The sequence below is a fragment of the Nomascus leucogenys genome, chromosome 24 (assembly GCF_006542625.1).
Source record: "Nomascus leucogenys isolate Asia chromosome 24, Asia_NLE_v1, whole genome shotgun sequence".
NCBI classification, from domain to species: Eukaryota; Metazoa; Chordata; class Mammalia; order Primates; family Hylobatidae; genus Nomascus; species Nomascus leucogenys.
In genome coordinates, this window is record NC_044404.1 from 15,699,952 (window position 1) to 15,722,946 (window position 22,995).

General features: G+C 48.2%; 1 protein-coding gene across 1 annotated transcript; it reads left to right on the forward strand.

Moving 5' to 3' along the window:
• Positions 1 to 4,556: 4,556 nt before the first annotated feature.
• LOC100596831 (chymotrypsin like elastase 2A) lies at positions 4,557 to 22,946 on the forward strand. The gene is made up of 8 exons (XM_003279949.4): positions 4,557 to 4,882; positions 5,174 to 5,262; positions 12,471 to 12,568; positions 13,637 to 13,765; positions 14,288 to 14,424; positions 16,879 to 17,024; positions 18,262 to 18,414; positions 22,848 to 22,946. Exons 1-8 carry the CDS (start codon positions 4,687 to 4,689, stop codon positions 22,863 to 22,865), a joined length of 966 nt encoding a protein of 321 aa, XP_003279997.2. The 5' UTR covers positions 4,557 to 4,686; the 3' UTR covers positions 22,866 to 22,946.
• Positions 22,947 to 22,995: the final 49 nt, after the last annotated feature.

A 22,995-nucleotide genomic window follows, 5' to 3' on the forward strand; every position in this document is an offset into this window, starting at 1 on the left:
CTCTGCATGTCTCACCCACATCCTAGGAGGGCACTGCATGGCAAAGGGCATGGATGCAGAGAGGATGAAGAATCAGGGCCATCTTTGTCAGCCGCCACATCCACATTCTCTCTGACTCAAATGAGAAGCATAAACTAGGGCAGGGCAGAGGGAGGGCACTCACTGGGCTGGGGCCCTGAACTCACCACTGACAGGCAGTCAGTGGCTGAGTCACTTAAGCTCCCTGGGCCTCAGTTTTCCCCATCTGTGAAATGGACACCTGCCCTGTCTCCTTACTGGGGAGCCAAAGAAATGACAGAGGCTTGTGAATGGGGCGGAGGGGGCCATTACTACTACTGACCTCACTCCCTGGAATCAAATCTTCCCTCTTTTTTTTTTTTTTTTTTTTTTTTTGAGATGGAGCTTCACTCTTGTTGCCCAGACTGGAGTGCAGTGGCACAATCTCGGCTCACTGCAACCTCCACCTCCCTGGTTCAAGCAATTCTCCTGCCTCAGCCTCCCGAATAGCTGGGATTACAGACACCCATTACCACGCCTGGCTAATTTTTTATTTTTTTTAGTAGAGACGGGGTTTCATCAAGTTGGCCAGGCTGGTCTCGAACTTCTGACCTCAGGTCATCCACCCGCCTCAGTCTCCCAAAGTGCTGGGATTTAAAGGCGTGAGCCACTGCACCCGGCCTTCCCTCTCTTTTTGTTCCTTAAGAGAGAAGCCTCATTCCTCACAGGCCTCAGGCCTGAGGCCTCTGGCATATCCTTGGGGGTCCACTTCCCAGAAACTGAGTCCTATCAAGTTGAGACAAAGGTTGAGTCTACAAAGGTCTGTGGGGAGCCAAGTTCACATTCCCATGCATTGGCAAAGCCTGCAGACAGGGAAGTAGGTGGCATGGCAAAGACCTGACCACTGAAGATCCTGTTATGGGTAGCTTCCTGTTCTTACCAGATCAGTGAAGCGCTGTGAATGGCTTTTCATAGTTAATGGTTAGCACAGGACAGACTGCAGAGGCCGCATCAAAGGAAGACAAAAACAATTATTGTGTGGATTTTTAACCCCTGACATGTATAAAAGCACTGAATAAACCAGAGCTTGGCGGCGCTTCCCTATCAGGGAACCGTCCCTCCTAATCCCGCTTCTCTGTGTCTTTCTTTCATCATTCTTCTCACTACTTCTCGGTGCATCCCTGAATAACCCCTGCGGCAGGACTGCAAGAAAGGTCCTCATGGCAGTGGGCCAGGGGACCACGTGAAGGCAGAGAATAAACAGGCAGCATCTTCCCATAGCATCCATTTTCTGTGAAGATCAGGAGGGAAGAAAAAACTTTATATTGAAACGAACCCAGCTATATTACGAAGTTGCAAAATTCAAATTAAGCTTTCAGATGAAGAACGAGACTTCCAAGACATTTTGCTATTGTTAGTGCTGTGTGCTAGACCCCAGATCATCACTTTACTGCAAACTAGAGCCTGCAAACCAAATCTGTTTTGTAAATAAAGTTTTATTGGAACACGGCTATGCCCATATGGCTGCTTTTGCACTGCAACGGCCGAGTTGACTAGTTGTGACAGAGACCATATGGTCTGCAGGTCTGAAATATTTAGTATCTGGCCCTTTACACAGAAAGTTTGCCAGCCGCTAAACTGCTTGGATTCTTTGATGAAAAGGTTTCAAGAATTCTGTGCTGTTCTAATATCTGAGGCCCGCAAGTCTAAGGAATTAAGAGTAAATGTTTATAGCACAGTTACTATTCTGAGTGCTTTCAGTGAATAAACTGTTGTTTGATTCTAACAACCCTAAGACACAAATGGTATTGTTATTGTTTCTCTTTGATAGGTGAGAAACTCAAGGAATAGAGAGTGAAACGTACCCCAGCCCAGTGCCTCTCAAATGTTAATATGCAGAGGAACAAAATCATCTGGGGATCCTATTAAACCACAGACACCGAAGATGGGAAATTCTGCATTTCTAACCAGCGACTGAGCTGTGCTGATGCTGCTGGCCCAGGCCACACTCCGTAGAGAGGAGCCAAACCACAGACTCACTACACAGAGGCACTGGGGTCTTAAGCCCAGGCCCCTAGCCCCTAAGCCACGTGGCTCCTCAGAGTAGTTGTTCTGAATGAGTCACAAACCCCGTGAGAATTTCACATCTGGCCAGGAGCGGTGGCTTACGCATGTAATCTCAGCCCTTTGGGAGGCTGAAGCAAGTGGATCACCTGAGGTCAGGAGTTCGAGACCAGCCTAGCTAACATGATGAGACCCCGTCTCTACTAAAATTACAAAAAATTATCCAGGCATGGTGGTGGGTACCTGTAATCCCAGGACCTCAGGAGGCAAAGGCAGGAGAATCACTTGAACCTCCTGATGGAGGTTGCTGTGAGCCGAGATGGCTCACAGCTTGGGTGACAGAGCAAGACTCCATCTCAAAAAAAAAAAAAAAATCCTGACAGCAACGTGATGGAACAGACCGAGCATCTGTTCCTCTCCCTGTTTGTAGATAGGCACCCCGGGCCAGAAAGCCTGTGGCACTGGCCCAAGGTCACACAGCAAATTCACAGCAGGTGTTTGTTCAGTGGCCTCATACAGGACAAACTTTATTTTTATATTAAACAAAGATACAGAGCAGAATGTCAAATTCACATGAACCTTTACGATAAAATATGAGACTTAAGAAATAGTTGGTTGCTATAGTGACTGATACAGACCATAAATAAGTCCAAACTGTTACAGGGAGTATGGGATGGAGTTGGGACTGGAACCTACATCTTCTGACATCCGGTCCCATGGGATTCTGTCCCCACCCAATCTTTCTCACCTTTGCACGATCCTAGGGAGATTACAGAATTCTTTCCCACCCATTTTCTTACCCATACAACAATCCTGCAATCCAGGCCTGGATGGTTATCTAGGAAACTAAGGCCCAGAAGATAAGTGGCTTGTCCAGACCACCACACTCAAAATTGATGGATCAAAGACTTGAACTCGGCTGGGCGTGGTGGCTCATGCCTGTAATCCCAGCACTTTGGGAGGCCGAGGCAGACAAACACGAGGTGAGGAGTTCGAGACCAGCCTGGCCAATATGGTGAAACCCCGTATCTACTAAAAATACAAAAATTAGTCGGGCGTGGTGGCCGGTGCCTGTAGTCCCAGCTACTCGGGAGGCTGAGGCAGAAGAACCGCTTGAACTTGGGAGGCAGAGGTTGCAGTGAGCCGAGATCGCGCCACTACACCACAGCCTGAGTGACAGAGCAAGACTCCATCTCAAAAAAAAAAAAAAAAAAACAAAAAAAAAAAAACAACAACAACAAAAAACACTTAAACTCAAGTCTTAAGAGTCTTGAGCTGGTTTTTTTTGTTTATTTTTTTTTGTTTGTTTGTTTTTGAGACAGAGTCTTGCTCTGTTGCCCAGACTATAGTGCAGTGGTGCAAGCTCAGCTCACTGCAACCTCAACCTCCAAGTTTTGAGAGATTCTCCTGCCTCAGCCTCCTGAGTAGCTGGGACTACAGGCATGCAGCACCACACCCGACTAATTTTTGTATTTTTAGTAGAGACGGGGTTTCACCATGTTGGCCAGGCTGGTCTTGAACTCCTGGCTTCAGGTGGTCCACCCGCATCAGCCTCCCAAAGTTCTGGGATTATAGGAGTGAGCCACCGTGCCCAGCCATAAAGTGCATTTTCATCCACCAGATGAAGCCCTCCTCTGCCAGCGTTCTGCTTCCCCCCATCGTTAGAGCGGCCAGATCCTAATTGTGCATGTCGGCCTTGCCTTCTGCTACGTGCGCACCTTCCCTGCATTATACAAATCCTTACCACGATGTTGTGAAACATACTGGGCACATGTTTCTCTCCCTGTTTCACAGATGGGTCTAGAGATTTACATGACTCAGCCAAGGTCACACTGCAACCCCTGGTATGGCCTAGAACAGGCTTTCTCAGCCTGAGCACCATTGACATTTGGGGCAGGGCAAGTCCTATTGCCCAGTGCATTGTCAGATGTTTAGCAGCATCTCTGCTCTCTGCCCAGTGGATGCCAATATACATCAACCTCAGCCATGACAACCAAAAATGTCTCCAGATGTTGTCAAAGGTCTCCTGATGGGCTGAACCAGCCCCATTGAGAAATACTGCCTTAGAACGCTGTGTGTTCAGCATGCCACCTTAATCTTTTCGTTGAAAACACAACTCCTGTCGGGCGCGGTGGCTCAGCCTGTAATCCCAGCACTTTGGGAGGCCGAGGCCAGCAGATCACTTGAGATCAGGAGTTTGAGACCAGCCTGGCCAACATGATGAGACCCCTGTCTCTACTAAAAATACAAAAATTAGCCAGCAATGGTGGCACATGCCTGTAATCCCAACTACTAGGGAGGCTGAGGCAGGGGAATTGCTTGAACCCAGGAGACGGAGGTTACAGTGAGCTGAGATCACGCCACTTCACTCCAGCCTGGGTGACAGAGCAAGACTCCATCTCAGAAAGAAAAAAAAAAAAAGAAAGAAAACATAACTCCTCTCCTTAGTCTTACCCAGGGAGGAAAAAAAAAAAAAAGAAAACACAACTCCAAGGACCAACAATTAGTATTTTTCTTCCTTCTCTGACACAAAACATAATCTCTTCAAAACAGATGGAACCCATATTCCAATATCTACCCTTGGCATCTTTTTCAAAGTATTTCTAGGGTGACAGTTAGGAGGAAATGGGAAAAAAATATTTGGACACAAGCTCTTTTTTCCACTGGGCTTTGAGAAAATCCCCATCTTGCATGCTCCTAGTGTATCTCTCACTGATAAGTTCACTCATAAAACCAGGGCCTTATCCAGGGCCACGCTTACAGAACTCCCACGGACACACCATGATTAGGACCCTGCTGCTGTCCACTTTGGTGGCTGGAGGTAAGCCCTGTCACCCAGAGCCACTGGTTTCCCACCCCCTGGTGGGGCTGAGAATGGGATCTTCCTGTCCTCCCCTCTCGCCCCCACCCAACCCCTACTGCATTCAGACCTATAATCATAAGAAAACTGGAATGGAGTTTCAAAGAATTGGAGCAAAGAGCAGGATTCTATGACCTCCTGGGATCCTTCTAGAACAAGGGTTTTCTATTTGGGGGTTCAGAATGCAGCATGTATAGTTTACATTGTGTGGGTCGCTGCTTCCTGGACTCAAGACCCTTTCTCTTTTCACAGCCCTCAGTTGTGGGGACCCCACTTACCCGCCTTATGTGACTAGGGTGGTTGGAGGTGAAGAAGCGAGGCCCAACAGCTGGCCCTGGCAGGTGAGTCGACCACACTGTACTTCCCCCCGTCCCTGCCCCACTCCCTTTACATCCCGCCTTTGCCCTTCCACCATGGGGTCTACTGTGCTGGATAAGTGAGGATTGATGGGACTCAGAGAGCAGCACAGGCAACTTCACCAACAAGATACATTTCCGGATGGGCGCAGTGGCTCATGCCTGTTATCCCAGCACTGTGGGAGGCCGTGGTGGGCAGATCACCTGAAGTCAGGAGTTTGAGACCAGCCTGGCCAACATGGTGAAACCCACCTCTACTAATAATACACAATTAGCCAGGTGTGGCGGCACACACCTGTAATCCCAGCAACTCGGGAGGCTGAGGCAGGAGGATCGCTTGAACCCAGGAGGCAGAGGTTGCAGTGAGCTGAAATTGCACCACTGTACTGCAGCCTGGGCAATAAAGCAAGACTCTGTCTCAAAAAAAAAAAAAGATACATTGCTGTGGCCTTGGCCAACCTTGGGAGTGGAGGGAGAGGTGCCTCCTCCAGCTGCAGTAAGGAGCTGTCCCCTCCCCACTGCCCATAGGCAGCAAATATAGTATTACTCTATTAACCAATCAGAGGCTTGTTTACAAATGTACCATTAGTCTAGGAACCATTCAAGACTACCTATGCAAACATTCCTTGCTTTAAGGAACCAATCAGTGCTATTTGTGCAGATTAATCTTTAACTACAGGCAAATCAATGTTACCAATGAAAAAAGGTTTTCTTAAGTTGATAAAATCATAGTGGTATCAAGACTAAACTACCGAGTGGGGCACAGGTGCAAATTACTCAGACATGTTAATGGTGGGATTTTAAGACAAATGTATACAGTTTACATTGACGTAAACAAATATAGTAAAATCTCATTTATCTGATGTAATTGGGACTGAGTAATTGAAAAGTTGGTTATAAAGAAATTATTTTAAATCACACATATATGTTGTAAACATTTTATCTTAGACTATGTAAACAATTTCTTGAGTTCTTAACTGTCTTTTTCATATAAACCACGCCCCATAATATCTCATCTACAAGTCCATTTCTTTAAGCAGAGCAGAAACTTTGAGACGTTCATAAAGCAATCTGAGTTATAAGCCCATCCTGACTTTTATGACTTTTCCCCCCAATCTTTCCATTTTCTCACAGACACTAATTCAAGAGCAATTTTTTAAGAGTCACAGTGATCCAGTCTCTTCCAAGCATTTAACTTTGTTTCCATGTAAATAACGACTCTTTCTGAACTCATATTTCATTGGTTACATGTTTAATCAAATTTCATTATTGCAAGCATAATTGATATAAACTGCTTTGGGAGCAAACCCGGCTGAATCAGGATGAGTTTCTAACTTAAGTAGGAGGAGCAACTAGCAGCCCTCTAGCCTTGAGCATTCAGAGTGACCCATGCAGCAGTCACTGTGTTTAGAGAGGCCAGTATTCATTCATCTGCTCCTTGACTAAGAGACTGTCAATGATAGGCCAGGCATGGTAGCTCATGCCTATAATCCCAGCACTTTGGCAGGCTAAGGCAGGTGGATCACCTGAGGTCAGGAGTTTGAGACCAGCCTGGCCAACATGGTGAAACTCTTCCTCTACTAAAAATACAAAAATTAGCCAGGCATGGTGGTGGGCACCTGTAGTCCTAGCTACTTGGGAGGCTGAGGCACAAGAATCGCTTGAACTCTGGAGGCAGAGGTTGTGGTGAGCCAAGATCGCACCTCTGCACTCCAGTCTGGGTGATAGAGTGAGACTCTGTCAAAAAACAAAACAAAACAAAACAAAAACCTGTGAATGATAGAATGATGGCAGATATTTCACATTTTTTTCTTTTTTTTTGAGACAGAGTCTTGCTCTGTCACCCAGGCTGGAGTGCAGCGGCACAATCATAGCTCACTGCAGCCTCCAACTCCTGGGCTCCAGCTATCCACCTGCCTCAGCCTCCCAAAGTGCTGGGATTACAGGCACCCACCACCGTGCTCAGCTATAGTAATTTTTATTTTTTGAGACAATGTCACATTCTGTCACCCAGGCTGGAGTACAGTGGCTGGTGAAACATGGCTCACTGCGGCCTCGAACTCCTAGGCTCAAGCGATCCTCCCACCTCAGCCTCCCTACCAGCTGAGACCACAGGTGCATGCCACCACACCCGGTTACTTTTTTTTTTTTTTAGAGATGGGGTCTCACTATGTTGTCCAGGCTGGTCTTGAACTCCTGGGCTCAAGTGGTCCTCCTGCCTCAGCCTCCCAAAGTGCTGGGATTACAGGCATGAGCCTCTCAACCCAGCCTCACAATTTATATACTTGGCTTTGTGTGCTTTTGCCAGTTCTTCTGCTTTTCTCACAGTCTCACAGTATTTTTTCCCTGAGAATTTGGAAGAAGGGCCACAGTCCCTCTGCTACAGGGCCCCATAGCACCGGGAGCATTTGTGCTGAGAACTAATCATTGCTGCCTACAAAAATACTTCCTCACCCTGTTGCACAAAGGTATTCTTGCCTTGAGAACCAGTGAATGTTAGTCTGTGAAGAGTCCCTGTGCTTCTGTTTCCCTGGGGAAATGTTTTTACTGAGGTAACAGGCACATCTAGCTGGGTGGGAACTCAGATGAGGCAAGTAAGACATTCACTCTGGAGGCAAAATGTAAGGGGGTAGCACAAAACTCAGCAACCAGCCAGGCGCAGTGGCACACACCTTTAATCCCAGCTATTCAAGAGGCTGAGGCAGGAGGATTGCTTGAGCCCAAGAGTTTGAGACCAGCATGGGCAACATAGCTAGCCATCACACACACACACACACACACACACACACACACACACACACACACCCTCGCTAACCAAAACGAACAATATTTTAATGCAATTTTGTTTTTTCTCCTGGAGACAGAGTCTCATTCTGTGGCACAATCTTGGCTAACTGCAACCTCCACTTCCTGGGTTCAAGCAATTAATTCTCCTGCCTCAGCCTCCTGCATACCTAAGATTATAGGTGCACACCACCACGCCCGGCTAATTTTTTGTATTTTTAGTAGAGACAGGGTTTCATCATGTTGGCCAGGCTGGTCTCAAACTCCTGATCCACCTGCCTCAGCCTCTCAAAGTGCTGGGATTACAGGTGTGAGCCATCCCGCCCAGCCAGCTATTGTAATTACAGTATTAATCACCCTGAGAGCCCTGCACCGTGGCTTATGTTCCCCATTTCCAGAGAAGGCAACTGGGATTTGAAAAGGTTACAGAATTGCCCAAAGGCACTGAGTTAGCCTAGGGGGAATGAGGATGCAAATTTGGTTCAGTGCTACCTCTTTAGCTACACTTTGCTGGCCACAAATAATACGTATTACATGGACTAAATTTCACATCTGTAGGATGGTTTCAGCACATTTTTAAATTGGGGGGCACATCCTTTTAAGTATCTTTTTTCACTTTTTCTAATTTTAAACGTCTTTTTTAAAGCCAGTTCATCTAAGACCTCTTAATGTCACACAAACAAGAAATGCCGAATGGCTAATTAAAAACAAGAACGTTCAGAGAAAAGCAGGCATCTGCCAACAAACAGATCATCGTTCCCCACAGTTATAAGAAGCCCAATCAGAGCAGTCCATGCCCTACTGTCACCTCCCTCCCCTTTGCTTGGCCATGGCAGGGAATTGAAAGGGGAGGAGGAATGAAGGAGAGGGAAGGGCATGGAACAGCTTCATTAGAGACTAAAACAGTGTCAAATGTCACCACCTTTAATCTTTTTTTTTTTTTTTTTTTTTTTTTTGAGACAGAGTCTCACTCTGTCACCCAGGCTGGAGTGCAGTGGTGCGATCTCGGCTCACTGCAAGCTCCGCCTCCCGGGTTCATGCCATTCTCCTGCCTCAGCCTCCCGAGTAGCTGGGACTACAGGCGCCCACCACCACGCCTGGCTAATTTTTTGTATTTTTAATAGGGACGGGGTTTCACCATGTTAGCCAGTATGGTCTCGACCTCCTGACCTCGTGATCCGCCCTCCTGAGCCTCACAAAGTGCTGGGATTACAGGCGTGAGCCACCGTGCCTGGCCCCCACCACCTTAAAGTTCTACCCCACACCTGTTAAACTGTCAACCTAAACAGAAACCTTTTTTTTTTTTTTTTGACACAGTCTCACTCTGTCACCCAGGCTGGAGTGTGGTGGCCCCATCTCAGCTCACTGCAACCTCTGCCTCCTGGGTTCAAGTGATTCTCCTGCCTCAGCCCCCTGAGTAGCTGGGATTATAGGCGTGAGCCACTGTGCCCTGCGTAGAAACCATTTTTTCTCCTGGAAAAAAAAAAACGTGAGGAGCCAGGGGGCAGGGGAGCAAGGTCTGCTTATGCAGTCTCATGGTCCTGTGAGTGGATTTGGTCTTCAGGGAGAAACTAGACCAGCAGGAGACAAGATTACCCGCCCCTAGTGATCTCTTTCATTCTATTCATTTGCTTATTCACTCACTTGTTCAATCAGTAAGCATTTGTTAAAGACCCAGTACGTACCAGGCACTGTTCTAGGCACCTGGCACATAGCAGCGGGGGAAAAAAATTCATGAAGGCTTTATTAAAGTGGAGGAGTGGCCAGGCACGGTGGCTCACACCTGTAATCCCAGTACTTTTGGAGGCCATGCTGGGCGGATCACCTGAGGTCAGGAATTGGAGGTCAGCCTAGCTAACATGGCAAAACCCCATCTCTACCAAAAATACAAGTAAATTAGCCAGGTGTGGTGGCAAGCACTTGTAATCCCAGCTACTCTGGTGGCTTAGGCAGGAGAATCACTTGAACCCAGGAGACAGAGGTTGCAGTGAGCCGAGATGGTGCCACTGCACTCCAACCTGAGTGATAAAGCCAGACTCCATCTCAAAAAATAAAATAAAATAAAGTAGAGGAGTGAGACAATAAACAACTGAATGGGTAAACTCATAACATGCCAGGAAATGCAAGATACTATGATGAAGAGTAAGGCAGAGCAAGAGGAAGGAGACGAGTGTGTCTGTGTGTGCATATGTACATGAGCGTGCATGTATGTGTGTGTGCACACTGTTTGGGATAGCGTGGTCATAGAAGGCCTCATGGAGGAGGTAACCTTGAGCAGAGACCGACAGGAAGTGAAGGAAAGAGCTACACTGATATTTGCAAGAATATTCCAGGGAGGAGGAAGAGCCAGTGCAAAGGCCCTGAGGCAGAAGTGGGTTTGGTGTATTTGCAGAACTTCATGGAAGTCAGTGTGGCTGGAGGAGAGAAGAGTGGGAGCCTATGGGGTCAGAGAGACCACGGAGGGCCTAGTAGGTCATCAGACAGTTTTAAGTTTTGCAAACTGTAAAGGGGGAGCCACTGGAGAGTCTGAGCAGAGAAGAGAAGTCATGTGACTTCCATTCAAAAAGGATCATTCTGGCTGCTGTGTTGAGAAAATGTGGGTGGGAGTGGGGAGAAGAGATGGGAGACTAGAGTGATCATTGAGAAGAGAGGATGATTGGGACACGCAGTTGAGGTAGTGACCAAGGGGTAGCAACCACCCCACAAATTCCCGAGCTAGAGCTGATGGGATTGATGGGATTTGCTGATGGACTTGAATGAGGGATCAGAGGGAAAGAGAGGAGCCAAGGATGACAACAAGGTTTGCGGCCCGAGCAGCAGCGGAGTTGCCATTGACTGTGACAGAGGACCCTGGGGAAAGACCACGTTTGGGATAATTCAGGAGTTTTGTTTTGGACATACTAAAATGGAGGGAGCTAAGGAAAGAGCTCCCGAGGGGAAGATCCCAACCAATCCAGTTGCAGAAAGACATTCAGAACAACGTTTTCTGGGGGTTATTTGTTTTTGTTTTTGTGTCGGAGTCTCACTCTCGTCACACAGGCTGGAGTGCAATAGCATGATCTCGGCTCACTGCAACATCTGCCTCCCAGGTTCAAGTGATTCTCCTGCCTCAGCCTCCTGAGTAGCTGGGATTACAGACACCTGCCATCACACCCGGCTAATTTTTGTATTTTTAGTAGAGACGGGATTTCACCATGTTGGCCAGGCTGGCCTCAAATTCCTGACCTCAGGTGGATTCACCTGCCTTGGCCTCGCAAAGTGCTAGAATTACAGGCATGAGGAACCACACCTGGCAGAACAGTTATTTTTTAATAGTCTACCTGTTTTTTATTTTTTATCACAGATTTTTTGCGTTAATTTTGTTGTTGCTTTTTGATGGGGGGAAGGGGGGCAGAGCGGAGACAGGCCCTTGCTGTGTCACCTAGGCTGAGCACAGTGCAATCACAGCTCACTGCAACCTAGACTTTCTGAGATCAAGCAATCCTCCCACCTCAGCCTCCTGAGTAGCTGAGACTACAGGTATGCACCACCACTCCCAGTTAATTTTATTTTATTTAAAAAAATTTTTGGTAGGGTCAAGTTCTCGCTATGGTGCCCAGGCTGGTTCACAAACTCCTGGGTTCAAGCAATACTCCAACCTCAGTCTTCTGAGTAGCTGGGACTATAGGCATGCACCGCCACACCCAGCGGCTAATTTTGGGCTATTTTTGTTGTACAGACAATGTATTAGTCCTGCCTCACACTGCTAATAAAGACATACCTGAGACTGGGTAATTTATAAAGGAAAGAGGTTTAAATGACTCACAGCTCAGCGTGGCTGGGGAGGCCTCAGGAAACTTACAATCATGGCAGAAGGGGAAGGAAACACATCCTTGTTCACACAGCGGTAGCAGCGGGAAGTGCTGAGCAAAAGGGGGAAAGGCCCATTATAAAACCATCAGATCTCGTGAGAACTCACTCACTATCATGAAAACAGCATGGAGGTAACCACCCTCATTATTCAATTACCTCCCACCAGGTCCCTCCCACCACACGTGGGGATTATGGGAACTACAATTCAAGATGAGATTTGGGTGAGGACACAGCCAAACCTTATCACATGAGGTTTCACCATGTTGCCCAGGCTGGTCTCAAACTCCTGGGCTCAAGTGATCCTCCTTCCTTGGCCTCCCAAAGTGTTGTGATTACAAGCATGAGCCACCATGCCTGGCCTGATTGTTTTTAATGTAGATTGCATTAAAATGTTTTTTATCTTGATGGCTGAGGTTTTGGGTGCCCCCTTAAGTTGTGCACCTGAGGCGAGTGCCTCATTCCCCCTTACCCTTGTCCCAGCCCCGTTCTTGGGAAACGAGTGCAGGGAGGCCCTGCTTTTTCAGCCACAGTCACAGAGCTCCTGGGTTTCTCCCCAGGTCTCCCTGCAATACAGCTCCAATGGCAAGTGGTACCACACCTGCGGAGGGTCCCTAATAGCCAACAACTGGGTCCTGACGGCTGCCCACTGCATCAGGTAACTGCCATTCCCTGGGCGCTTGGCCTGCTCACCAGCCGGTGCTCATTTCTGAGCTGCGGGCTCAAATGGCCTGAACCACGCTATATAAAGCAGCCTTGCAAATAACCACTAGCCTGGCTGAGACACAAGCTGCAGTCAATCAATGGTTCAGTGTGTTAGCCCATCAATGTCAGAACATGGCATGGATGGAGTGTCCTGTGCAAGGTACTGAGGGAGGATGAGGAGAAGGGGAAGGCCTAATCTCTGCCCTCTTTGGGAAACTACATGTGGCCTCTGGATCTGGAAGTGGGTTCCCTTGCACAACTTCACTGACTTCTCAAAGCTTCAATACCATCACCTGCAGAAAAACGCAGTAACAGAAGTTAGTGTGAATTCAGTGAGTTGATTTACCAAAGTGCCTGCCACTTAGTAAGTGCTCAGTGAAAGCTAATTCTGAATTATAGACGAATTATAAAGGCCCACAAGGTTCTGCAACGTTATTCACTTATCCTCTTCATTGTCCGTGACCTCTGCTCATCACAGCTGGAACTCACCGGCGTTTCTGCTGGGTCGGTGTGACTCCCTACCAGGAGTGATCCCCTCTCCATCCAATTTATAATAAGCCCTAGGAGGTACTGGGGAAAATAATAGAGGCCTAAGGTCAGGAGTCCTGGCTTCTAGTTCTGCTTTCTCACTAACAGTGGGACTCTGGGCCAGTTACTCCTCTCTGGGCCTCAGTTTCCCCATCTGAAAATGAAAGGTGGGAAAAATGTCCTTGAGAGCAAATGACTCCTGTTTTCTCTGTGTTCATCTCATTCCCTCCATAATACTATAGAGTTTGTGCTATTATAACTTTTATTTTAAATTGTAGTTTATAGTTAGTATAGTAACAATTATTATATGATCATTGTTCTTACGTTATATACTTTAGGCTCTATTATAAGTAACTGACTGTCCCAGGGGAGGAAAGATCCCCAAGTCCCAACTAGTGGCTCACGCAGCAGCCAGTTACTTGGGTCTATCCCCAGCATTATCCAAAGCCAGGCCTCTGGAGGTGACCCTCTCCCTGGGCCCCCTTTCTCCCAGCTCCTCCAGGACCTACCGCGTGGGGCTGGGCAAGCACAACCTCTACACTGCGGAGTCCGGCTCGCTGGTCGTCAGTGTCTCTAAGACTGTGGTGCACAAGGACTGGAACTCCAACCAAGTCTCCAAAGGGTTCGTTTCTGTCTGGGTTCACTTGGGGGTGAGGTTGTCAGGGAACAGATGGGGGTCTCACAGAGACAAGGGTCTCAACTGCACCACACGCCCTCTGTTTCCTCTATAGGGAGGGGGAAGGAGCTCTGGCCTCTTAGATGTGGAACCAGCTCCAAAGATGTCTGGGGTGGGGATGTGGCCTGGGGAGGGAGAAGCAAAGACTGCCAGAACGACCTGGGTTTGCTGCCAGTTAAGCCTGCAGGGTCCCTGTCTGCTGAGCTTGTATCACTTCATGCCAAGTCCTGGGGACACAGTGACAGTGCTGTCAACCCCGTGACTGTCCCTGGAGTAGGACACAATCTCTCCTGCCTTCCCCCTTTCAACAAGGCCCTCTGCATTTTCAAACATGCCCTGGGGCCCTGCCAGTCAGAGCAACCTGGGGTAACATACAGGGAATGATGACAAGGTCTCCGAGCCCTCCAAAGCCCCATAGGGCAGGAAAAGTCAACCCTGTCCTCATGCTCTGCCTCTGCACTCACCCAGGAACGACATTGCCCTGCTCAAACTGGCTAACCCCGTCTCCCTCACCGACAAGATCCAGCTGGCCTGCCTCCCTCCTGCCGGCACCATTCTACCCAACAACTACCCCTGCTACGTCACGGGCTGGGGAAGGCTGCAGAGTAAGTGGGAGCCAGGAGCCCCCAGGCCTGGGAGGGAAGGGAGGTGATTGATGTCACCCCTGTCTGGCCAGGGCCTCTCACCTGTCATCCCAGGGTGTGTGGCCTCCTCAGAGAGACAGGATGGCATAGGCTGATGTCTGCCTAGGTTCAAATGTCAGCTCTCCCACTTAATGACTGTGACACCTTGGGCACATTACTAGGTCTTTCCATGCAGCGCTTTTTTCATCTGTAAAATGCAAATAATTGGCTGGGCGCGGTGGCTCATACCTGTAATCCCAGCACTTTGGGAGGCCTGGCGGGCGGATCACTTGACGTCAGGAGACCAGCGTGACCAACATGGAGAAACCCCGTCTCTACTAAAAATATAAGAAAAAAAAAATAGCAGGAGGTGGTGGTGTGTGCCTGTAGTCCCAGCTCCTGAGGAGGCACGAGAAAATCGCTTGAACCCGGGAGATGGAGGTTGCAGTGAACGAAGATTTCGCTACTGCACTCCAGCCTGGGGGACAGAGCGAGACTCCATCTCAAAAAAATAAAAAAGGCATAATAATAGCACCTACATCACAAAGTTGTCAAGAGAATTAAAGGAGATAATCCATAGGAAACCTGGTAGGTGCTGTGTGTTAGTTGTTGTCACCGTCCCTATGATGGAAAGGTTACAGAGACCATGTGACATCTTCTGTGTGGCCCAAGGCTAGAGTTCAGAACAGCATTTTCCTCTGTGACCTGAGGCCCCTGGAGCCCTCATCAGACCCTCCGTTCCCCATAGCAAAAGCTGTCCCCTGTGCCATTTGGTCTTGCTGCTCAGAACCTGGCTGAGGCCGGGTCTCCTTTGACATAGACTCCAAGGGTCAGAGATCCAATGACAGTAGCCACCAAGAGGAACAGAGTTCCCACCCTTCCCTTGTGAAATCATCAGGGGTTTGGAAGATTCTAGGAAGGATGAGTGATAATGACCTTATGACCATAATGACATTATGAGTGATAATGATATTATGACATTTTTTTTCCTAATGACATAAACCCATAAGTATAATGACACATTTTTCTGGGGGTACATCCACAAACATACCCTCGAAAAATTCCCATTGCCCTCTTGACTGGCTTATCTGTAAACACAAGGACACATCAAATCCTGCGGTGAGCGGTGGTGGAAGAGGCATTTCATGCTTATTAAGATACAAGCACAACCACCTGTTTTTTTCCCCAGCCAACCCTGGGGCAGGTGCATTTCATCTGAGACAGTGAGAGCAGGGAGGCATCCAAATGCTTGGCTTTTAGGCCCAGCTCTGTCAGTCACAGTGAAACCTTGGGCAAGCCACTTCCAAACCTCAGTCTCCTCATCTGTACAATGGAAACACTGTCGGTGAAGACTAAAAGGAGGTGAAAGGTGGAAATGCATCACACGTTGCAAAATGTTATACAAGTGTTAATTACTTATTCGTGGTCTTAAGCCAGATGCTTAACTTCCTTTTTTTCTTTTTTTTTTTTTTTTGAGACAGAGTCTTGCTCTGTTGCCCTGGCTGGAGTGCAGTGGTGCAATCTCTGCTCACTGCAACCTCTGCCTCCCGAGCTCAAGCGATTCTCCTGCCTCAGCCTCCCAAGTAGCTGGGATCATAGGCGAGTGCCACCACGCCGGGCTAATTTTTGTATTTTAGTAGAGAGGGGGTTTCACCATGTTGGCCAGGCTGGTCTCAAACTCCTGACCTCAAGTGATCTGCCCACCTTGGCCTCCCTAAGTGCTGGGATTAGAGGGTGAGCCACTGCACCTGGCCGACGCTTAACTTCCCTAGGCTTCAATCAGAAGTGAAGAATTATGTTATTCTCATCCTTGCCACTCATAGCTGTGGTAACAGTAATGGAGGTGATGGTGGCTGTGTCATTGGGGGGCATTGTGAAAGCCCTCCCTTCACCACACCAGCATATTTTTCTCAAGAAGGGGGCTCTAACTGCCAGGAGGCTCACTTTCTTATTTCAGATAAGTGACAGAAAGCCATGGAGCTAGCTCAGCAAAAAAAGGGAAATTGTTATAAGGATTTAAAAGTTTCAACCCAAGGGCAGAGATATAGCCAGGCATCAGGAACAGGCTAGAATCAGGGGCAGGAAACCTGTAAGAAACACAGGAAAACGTCCCTTAGAATTTCTTTTCTTTGTGAGTCTACTTCATTCTCCACATAAAACAAAATGTCAGTCATTGCCAACAGCTTCCCAGATTTATGTCCTCTGAAACTGGAATCTCTCAGACCCCATCTCAGAATCCCAGGGGAGGGAGCTCATTGGCTTAGCTCAAGTCAGGTGTGGACCAATCAACTGTGAGTACACAGTATAGACAAACGTGGCTGTTCGCGTGTTGCAATGGATGGAAGACAGTAACAGGGGAAACCTAAAAGGGGTCTACCTCTTCCTTTTTCTCAAGAGTCCCTGCATCCCTAATGGCTTCTCTCTGATCTCATTCAGCCAATGGGGCTCTTCCTGATGTCCTGCAGCAGGGCCGGTTGCTGGTTGTGGACTATGCCACCTGCTCCAGCTCTGGCTGGTGGGGCAGCACCGTGAAAACCAGTATGATCTGTGCTGGGGGTGATGGCGTGATCTCCAGCTGCAACGTGAGTACCAAAATCAGGGGCCCCGCTCCATGACAAAATGTGGCTGGGGATAAGGTTATAGAGGTCCATCCCTCCATAGGTCCATCCTCCCACTTCCTGGCAGAAGCTCCCAAAAATATGTTCCAGATATACCTTGGCCAGGCGTGGTGGCTCACGCCTGTAATCCCAGCACTTTGAGAGGCCAAGGCGGGCAGACCACTTGAGGTCAGCAGTTCGAGACCAGCCTGGCCAACATGGTGAAACCTTGTCTGTACTAAAAATACAAAAATTAGCCGGGCATGGTGGAGGGCGCCTGTACTCACAGCTACTCGGGAGGCTGAGGCAAGAGAATCACTTGAAGCCATGAGGCGGAGGTTGCAGTGAGCTGAGATCACACCACTGCAATCCAGCCTGGGTGACAGAGCAAAACTCAGAAAAAAAAACTTGATCTTCATTCTTTTTTGTTCTTGTTTTGAGATGTTTTGAGATTCTCCTTGTAGTGTCCACCCATCTCACTGCTGGAAGTCCTTCCCTGGGTCTCATCAAGGTCTCTCATGACTGTCATTCCGTATCCTTTCCTCTATGCTGGAAGGGAACCAAAGGAAAGTATTCCCTGGCTTAAGGCCTTTCTAAGATGACTTCTGGTTTTTCTGTTGAATTACTCTCATCAGTGACGCAGTGTGTCCCCTCCAGGTAGCTGCCACGGAAACCTTCCTGGAGACAGTGTCTTCACCACCAGGAATTGCTCTGTGTTGGACTTAGCAGTGAAGTGGGGATGGAGTAGGAAGGAGATCCACACGCCCTTCAGATCACACTGTGCCCTACACACTCTGCCCACATAGACCACCCCACCCGCGGGAAGACGGATCCAGTGGGGAAGAGCCTGGCAGCTGAAGTCTGGCATGTGGCCTCAGCTCCTTTACAAACTGCCTGTGCAACCTTGGGCAAGTCCCAACCTCTCAACACTCCAGTTTCTCCTCTTCAGTGGCCTGGGGATACTACGAATATTTACCTCATAGGATTTTGTGAGGATTAATGAGATGAGTCATAGAACATGCTTAGCTCAGCTCTGGCCACACAGGAAGAGTAAGTGTTGGCTCTTGCTGGAATTATGGTACCACCTTGAGCTATGACCACAAGGGCCAGCTTCAGAGGACAGTGACCTGCAGCAGAACAATAGAAATGCATTGAGAACAATGGTTCCAATGGGCAGCTCCTTCCTCTCCCTTTACCTCCCTGTAACTCTGGCCTTCCTCAGGGAGACTCCGGCGGGCCGCTGAACTGCCAGGCATCTGATGGCCGGTGGGAAGTGCATGGCATCGTCAGCTTCGGGTCTAGCCTCGGCTGCAACTACTACCACAAGCCCTCCGTCTTCACGCGGGTCTCCAACTACATCGACTGGATCAATTCGGTAAGAACCGGACCAGCCCTGAGCCCCAGGGCACTGCCCTGCTCACCCGGCCTCGGGAGTGCCATGCCCACCTGGCAACTGAGAACCCCCTCCTTCCTCTTGAGAGCTAGATGGGAACCCCGTGGAGGAGGCTGCAGACCTGGGCAACTGCTGAGCCCCCCATGGATCCCCAAAATTTCTGTGTGGGTAAAGCTGAGTGAAAAGGAACATAGAGGGTGGCCTTGTCCAAAGAGGTTGGAAACTCCTCAGGCATATGAAGAGTGAGTTCCGCTGGGCGCGGTGGCTCATGCCTGTAATCCCAGCACTTTGGGAGGCTGAGGCGGGCAGATCACGAGGTCAGAAGTTCAAAACCAGCCTGACCAACATGGCAAAACCCCATCTCTACTAAAAAATAATCCAAAAAAGTTAGCCAGGTGTGGTAGCGCACTCCTGTAATCCCAGCTACTCAGGAGGCTGAGGCAGGAGACTCCCTTGAACCGGGGAGATGGAGGTTGCAGTGAGCCGAGATTGCACCATTGCACTCCAGCCTCGACAAGAAGAGTGAAACTCCATCTAAAAAAAAAATAAAAGAGTGAGTTCCATAGACATGGTGATTTTATTTTTGTTTATCTGTGTGTAGGCCCAGACTCCACCATCCAGTGCTATAAACAGGTATATTTATCTGCAAAGCCCAAAACCTGATATCCCCATAGCATTAGTTATTGGAAATTAGTCCCCCTCAGGGGTCCTCCAGCTATTCTGTAAGGTGACCAACCATCCCGGTTTGCCCAGGACTGAGAGGTTTTCCAGGATGCGGGACTTCCTGTTTTACACTGGGACCATCCCAGGAAAATAAAGCTAAGTTGGTCCCCCTGTCTTGTAAAAGTAAACTCAGAGAGGTGTCTCTTTTCAGCTTCCACAATAACTCAATTTGTTTTTAACAATGAACACACATTTGTTTATAACAATGAGCATTAAAATTATTTATTAAAAATAATAGGCCAGGTGCCATGGCTCATGCCTGTAATCGCAGCACTTTGGGAGGCCAAGGAGGGAGGATTTCTTGAGCCCAGGAGTTCAAGACCAGCCTGGGCAAGATAGCAAGACTCTGTCTTTACAAAAAAAAAAAAATGTTAATTACTCAGACACGGTGGTACGTGCCTGTAGTCTCAGCTACTTGGGAGGCTTGGGTGGAAGGATCACTTGGGCCCAGGAGGCCAACGCTACAGTGAGCCAAAGTCGCACCAATGCACTTAAGCCTGGGCGACATAGCAAGACCCTGTCTCCAAAAATAATAATAGTAATAACTGGCATTAATATTAAGGAGCAGCCATGGATACATGCAGCAGTAGGTGAAAGCAGCCAGAACAGGAAACCCCGTCACAAGAAAGAGATGCCTGGTGGCTCACGCCTGTAATTCCAGCACTTTGGGAGATCAAGATGGGCAGATCACCAGAGGTCAGGGGTTCGAGACCAGCCTGGTCAACATGGGGAAACCCCGTCTCTACTAAAAATACAAAAATAAGCTGGCTGTGGTGATACATGCTTGTAATCCCAGCTACTCAGGAGGCTGAGGCAGGGGAATCACTTGAACCTGTGAGGTGGAGGTTGCAGTGACCCAAGTTCATGCCACTGCACTCCAGCGTGGGCAACAGAGTGAGACACCATTTCAAAAAGAAAAAAAACACACACACACAAAAAGGAAAGGGGTGCCCGGGAGAGGTTAGAGGAGCCACCATGTCTGGTACTGGATGCTGGGAGGGAAGAGTCGGACACTCTATGCCAATGAGGGACCACCTCAGTTTGCTCTTCTGTAAAATGGGACTTGAACTAGACCAGGACTCCTCCACATTTTTAGGCACTAGAGCAAGAGGGAGTTATGGTATTTGTGGCAGAGCCCCCAAAGAAGGGGAAAGCTGGCATCTGACTTCACTAAGTTTAATTTGCAGAGAAATGTTAAATTGAATTAAACTGACACTTATAAAACCAAATATGAAGCTGTAGCCATGAGCACGTGGTCACAGGAAAACTAAACTGTCAAAATAAGCAGGTGGCTGCTTCCAAGTGTTCCCATTGATTCTTGCCAGCTCCTTGTTCATTTGTCTGTCTGCTGGCATCCTTTTGCCAACAAGTGGTCACAGGCAGAAATTCCAAAAACGTTTGTTGGAGAAAAATGGAAAATCAAAAAGACAGTAGCCATTAATCATTAATTGGTGCTTTTTTATATCTAAATTGGGAAAAACCCATCTGAGTCCACCTTTGGAGGCGCCACGCACATGTCAAAGGAGCCTGGCCTGAGACTGACTGGACAAAAGGCTGCTTAGGGGCCTTTTCCAGCCAAATCCTAAGACCGTTTTCCAGCCCCAGCTGCTGTGGGAGTCACCGTGCAGCTGGTCCTGGCAGCACCCTGGGAACCTGAAGCAGGGGCAGGGGCAATTGTCCCGATCTGTTGTCCCAGCGTCAGCTGTTCCCAGCCACAGATACAAGCACAACAGAACAGGCCAGATCCCAAAGCATGGCCAGATGGCAGCAGGGATCCACAGGGCAGCACGCCTCGCGAGGCAGCTGGGCAAAGGCCCTGTGTTCATGGGAGAGCAGTCGGGACAGGCACAGATGCCCGGTAATGGGTTTCAGAAGGGGGAGAGCCAAGCAACCAGCTTTCCTTGGGTGGGGGCTGCCCCTGGCAGCGGTGGAGGGGCTAGTGAAACCTTGCAGTGGCCCCAACCCAGGGACACACTGTGTGCAGCCTGGAGTCATGTACCACTAGAGCCCTGGGGGTGACAAGCCAAGGTCAGGAAGTACAAGCAAAAGAGCAGAGAAGAAGAGGAGACAAGGGGCCCGGGGCATTCACCCTTTCAACAAATGTCCACTGAATGACAGTCACATGTGAACCTTCAGCAATCCTTAGCTTTTATTCTTTTTCCAGAAGGTAATACATACTCTTTGTAAAAATATTAAAAGAATATAAGAGAGTATCAGGTAAAAAAGTAGAAGTCCCCCCTCATTTTACATCTCTAATTCCACTCTCCAGAGGTAATCATTGTTTTTGTTTTTGTTTTTGTTTTTTGAAACAGCGTCTCGCTCTGTCACCAGGCTGAAGTGCAGTGGCTTGATCTTGGCTCACTGCAATCTCCGCCTCCCGGGTTCAAGCGATTCTTCTGCCTCAGCCTCCTGAGTAGCTGGGATTACAGGCACACACCACCACGCCCAACTAATTTTTGTATTTTTAGTAGAGATGGGGTTTCACCATGTTGGCCAGGCTGGTCTCGAACTCCTGACCTCAGGTGATCTGCCCGCCTTGGCCTCCAAAATTGCTGGGATTACAGGCATGAGCCACTGTGCCTGGCCAAGTTGTCATTGTTAACAGCTTGGTGTGTGGTCTCAACTTTATGTGCATATATAGCTATATATTTACATAGATAGACACTATCTTCTAAGCAAAAACTAGGACCTGAGTCTTCATGCTGTTCTGCAGCTGTTTTTCACTTAACACCTTATCACATTTTACATGTTAGTACATACATGTCATTCTTTTGAACAGCTAAATAGTATTCCATGGTTTGAGTGTAATGAATGAAGCTTTCATGTTTCCTATTTTTCACTCTTACTTACATTGTGCAATGAACATCCTTGGACATAATTCTTGCACACTGGTCTGAGTGTTTGTGCTGTAGCAGCTGGATCTCCTGCCGTTTACAGCACTGGATCATGAAGTTGGCATATCAAAATGTTTAACAGGCTGGGCGTGGTGGCTCACGCCTGTAATCCGAGCACTTTGGGAAGCTGAGGCGAGTAGATCACTTGAGGTAAGCAGTTTGAGACCAGCCTGGCCAACATGGTGAAACCTCATCGCTACTAAAAATGCAAAAAATTAGCCGGGCATGGTGGTGCATGACTATAATCTCAGCTACCAGGGAGGCTGATGCACGAGGATCACTTGAACCTGCGTGGTGGAGGTTGCAGTGAGCCCAGATTGCCCTACTGCATTCCAGCCTGGACAACAGAGTAAGACTGTCTCAAAAAAAAAAAAAACCAAAAAAAAAAACGTTTAACAGACACTGATCAACAGCCTCTGGAAACAGTTATAGCCCCAACCACAGTGCATAACTGCCTTGCAAACAGCAGTTTTGATTTGAGAAACAAATGAAATCTAAAAATATGCCATCCACACATTTGGAATATAATTTTTAGGGGTTCAAAGGCCCCCTACCCTGAAGCCCACACAGGACTCCTGGCTAAGACCCCCTTTACACGAAGACCCTAACAGGTCAATGAAAAGCTTGATCACATCTTTTTTTCCGAAACGTCATCAGAACTCCCCAGGCAGGAGCTACTGTAGTGTGGGCTGCCTGTAACTCACATGAGTAGCTTAGCCCAGGAGGACACAGACAGGAAACTCCCATGCACAGCTCTGCAGTTAGGTGAACCTGACGATTTTCTTGTGTGTCCTGCAGGTGATTGCAAATAACTAACCAAAAGAAGTCCCCAGGACTGTTTCAGACTTGGAAATGTCACAGAAGGAAAATAATATAATAAAGTGACAACTATGCAAATCACATCTTGATGAGAGATTTATTAGCAATCCATCCTAACATCCAGGGC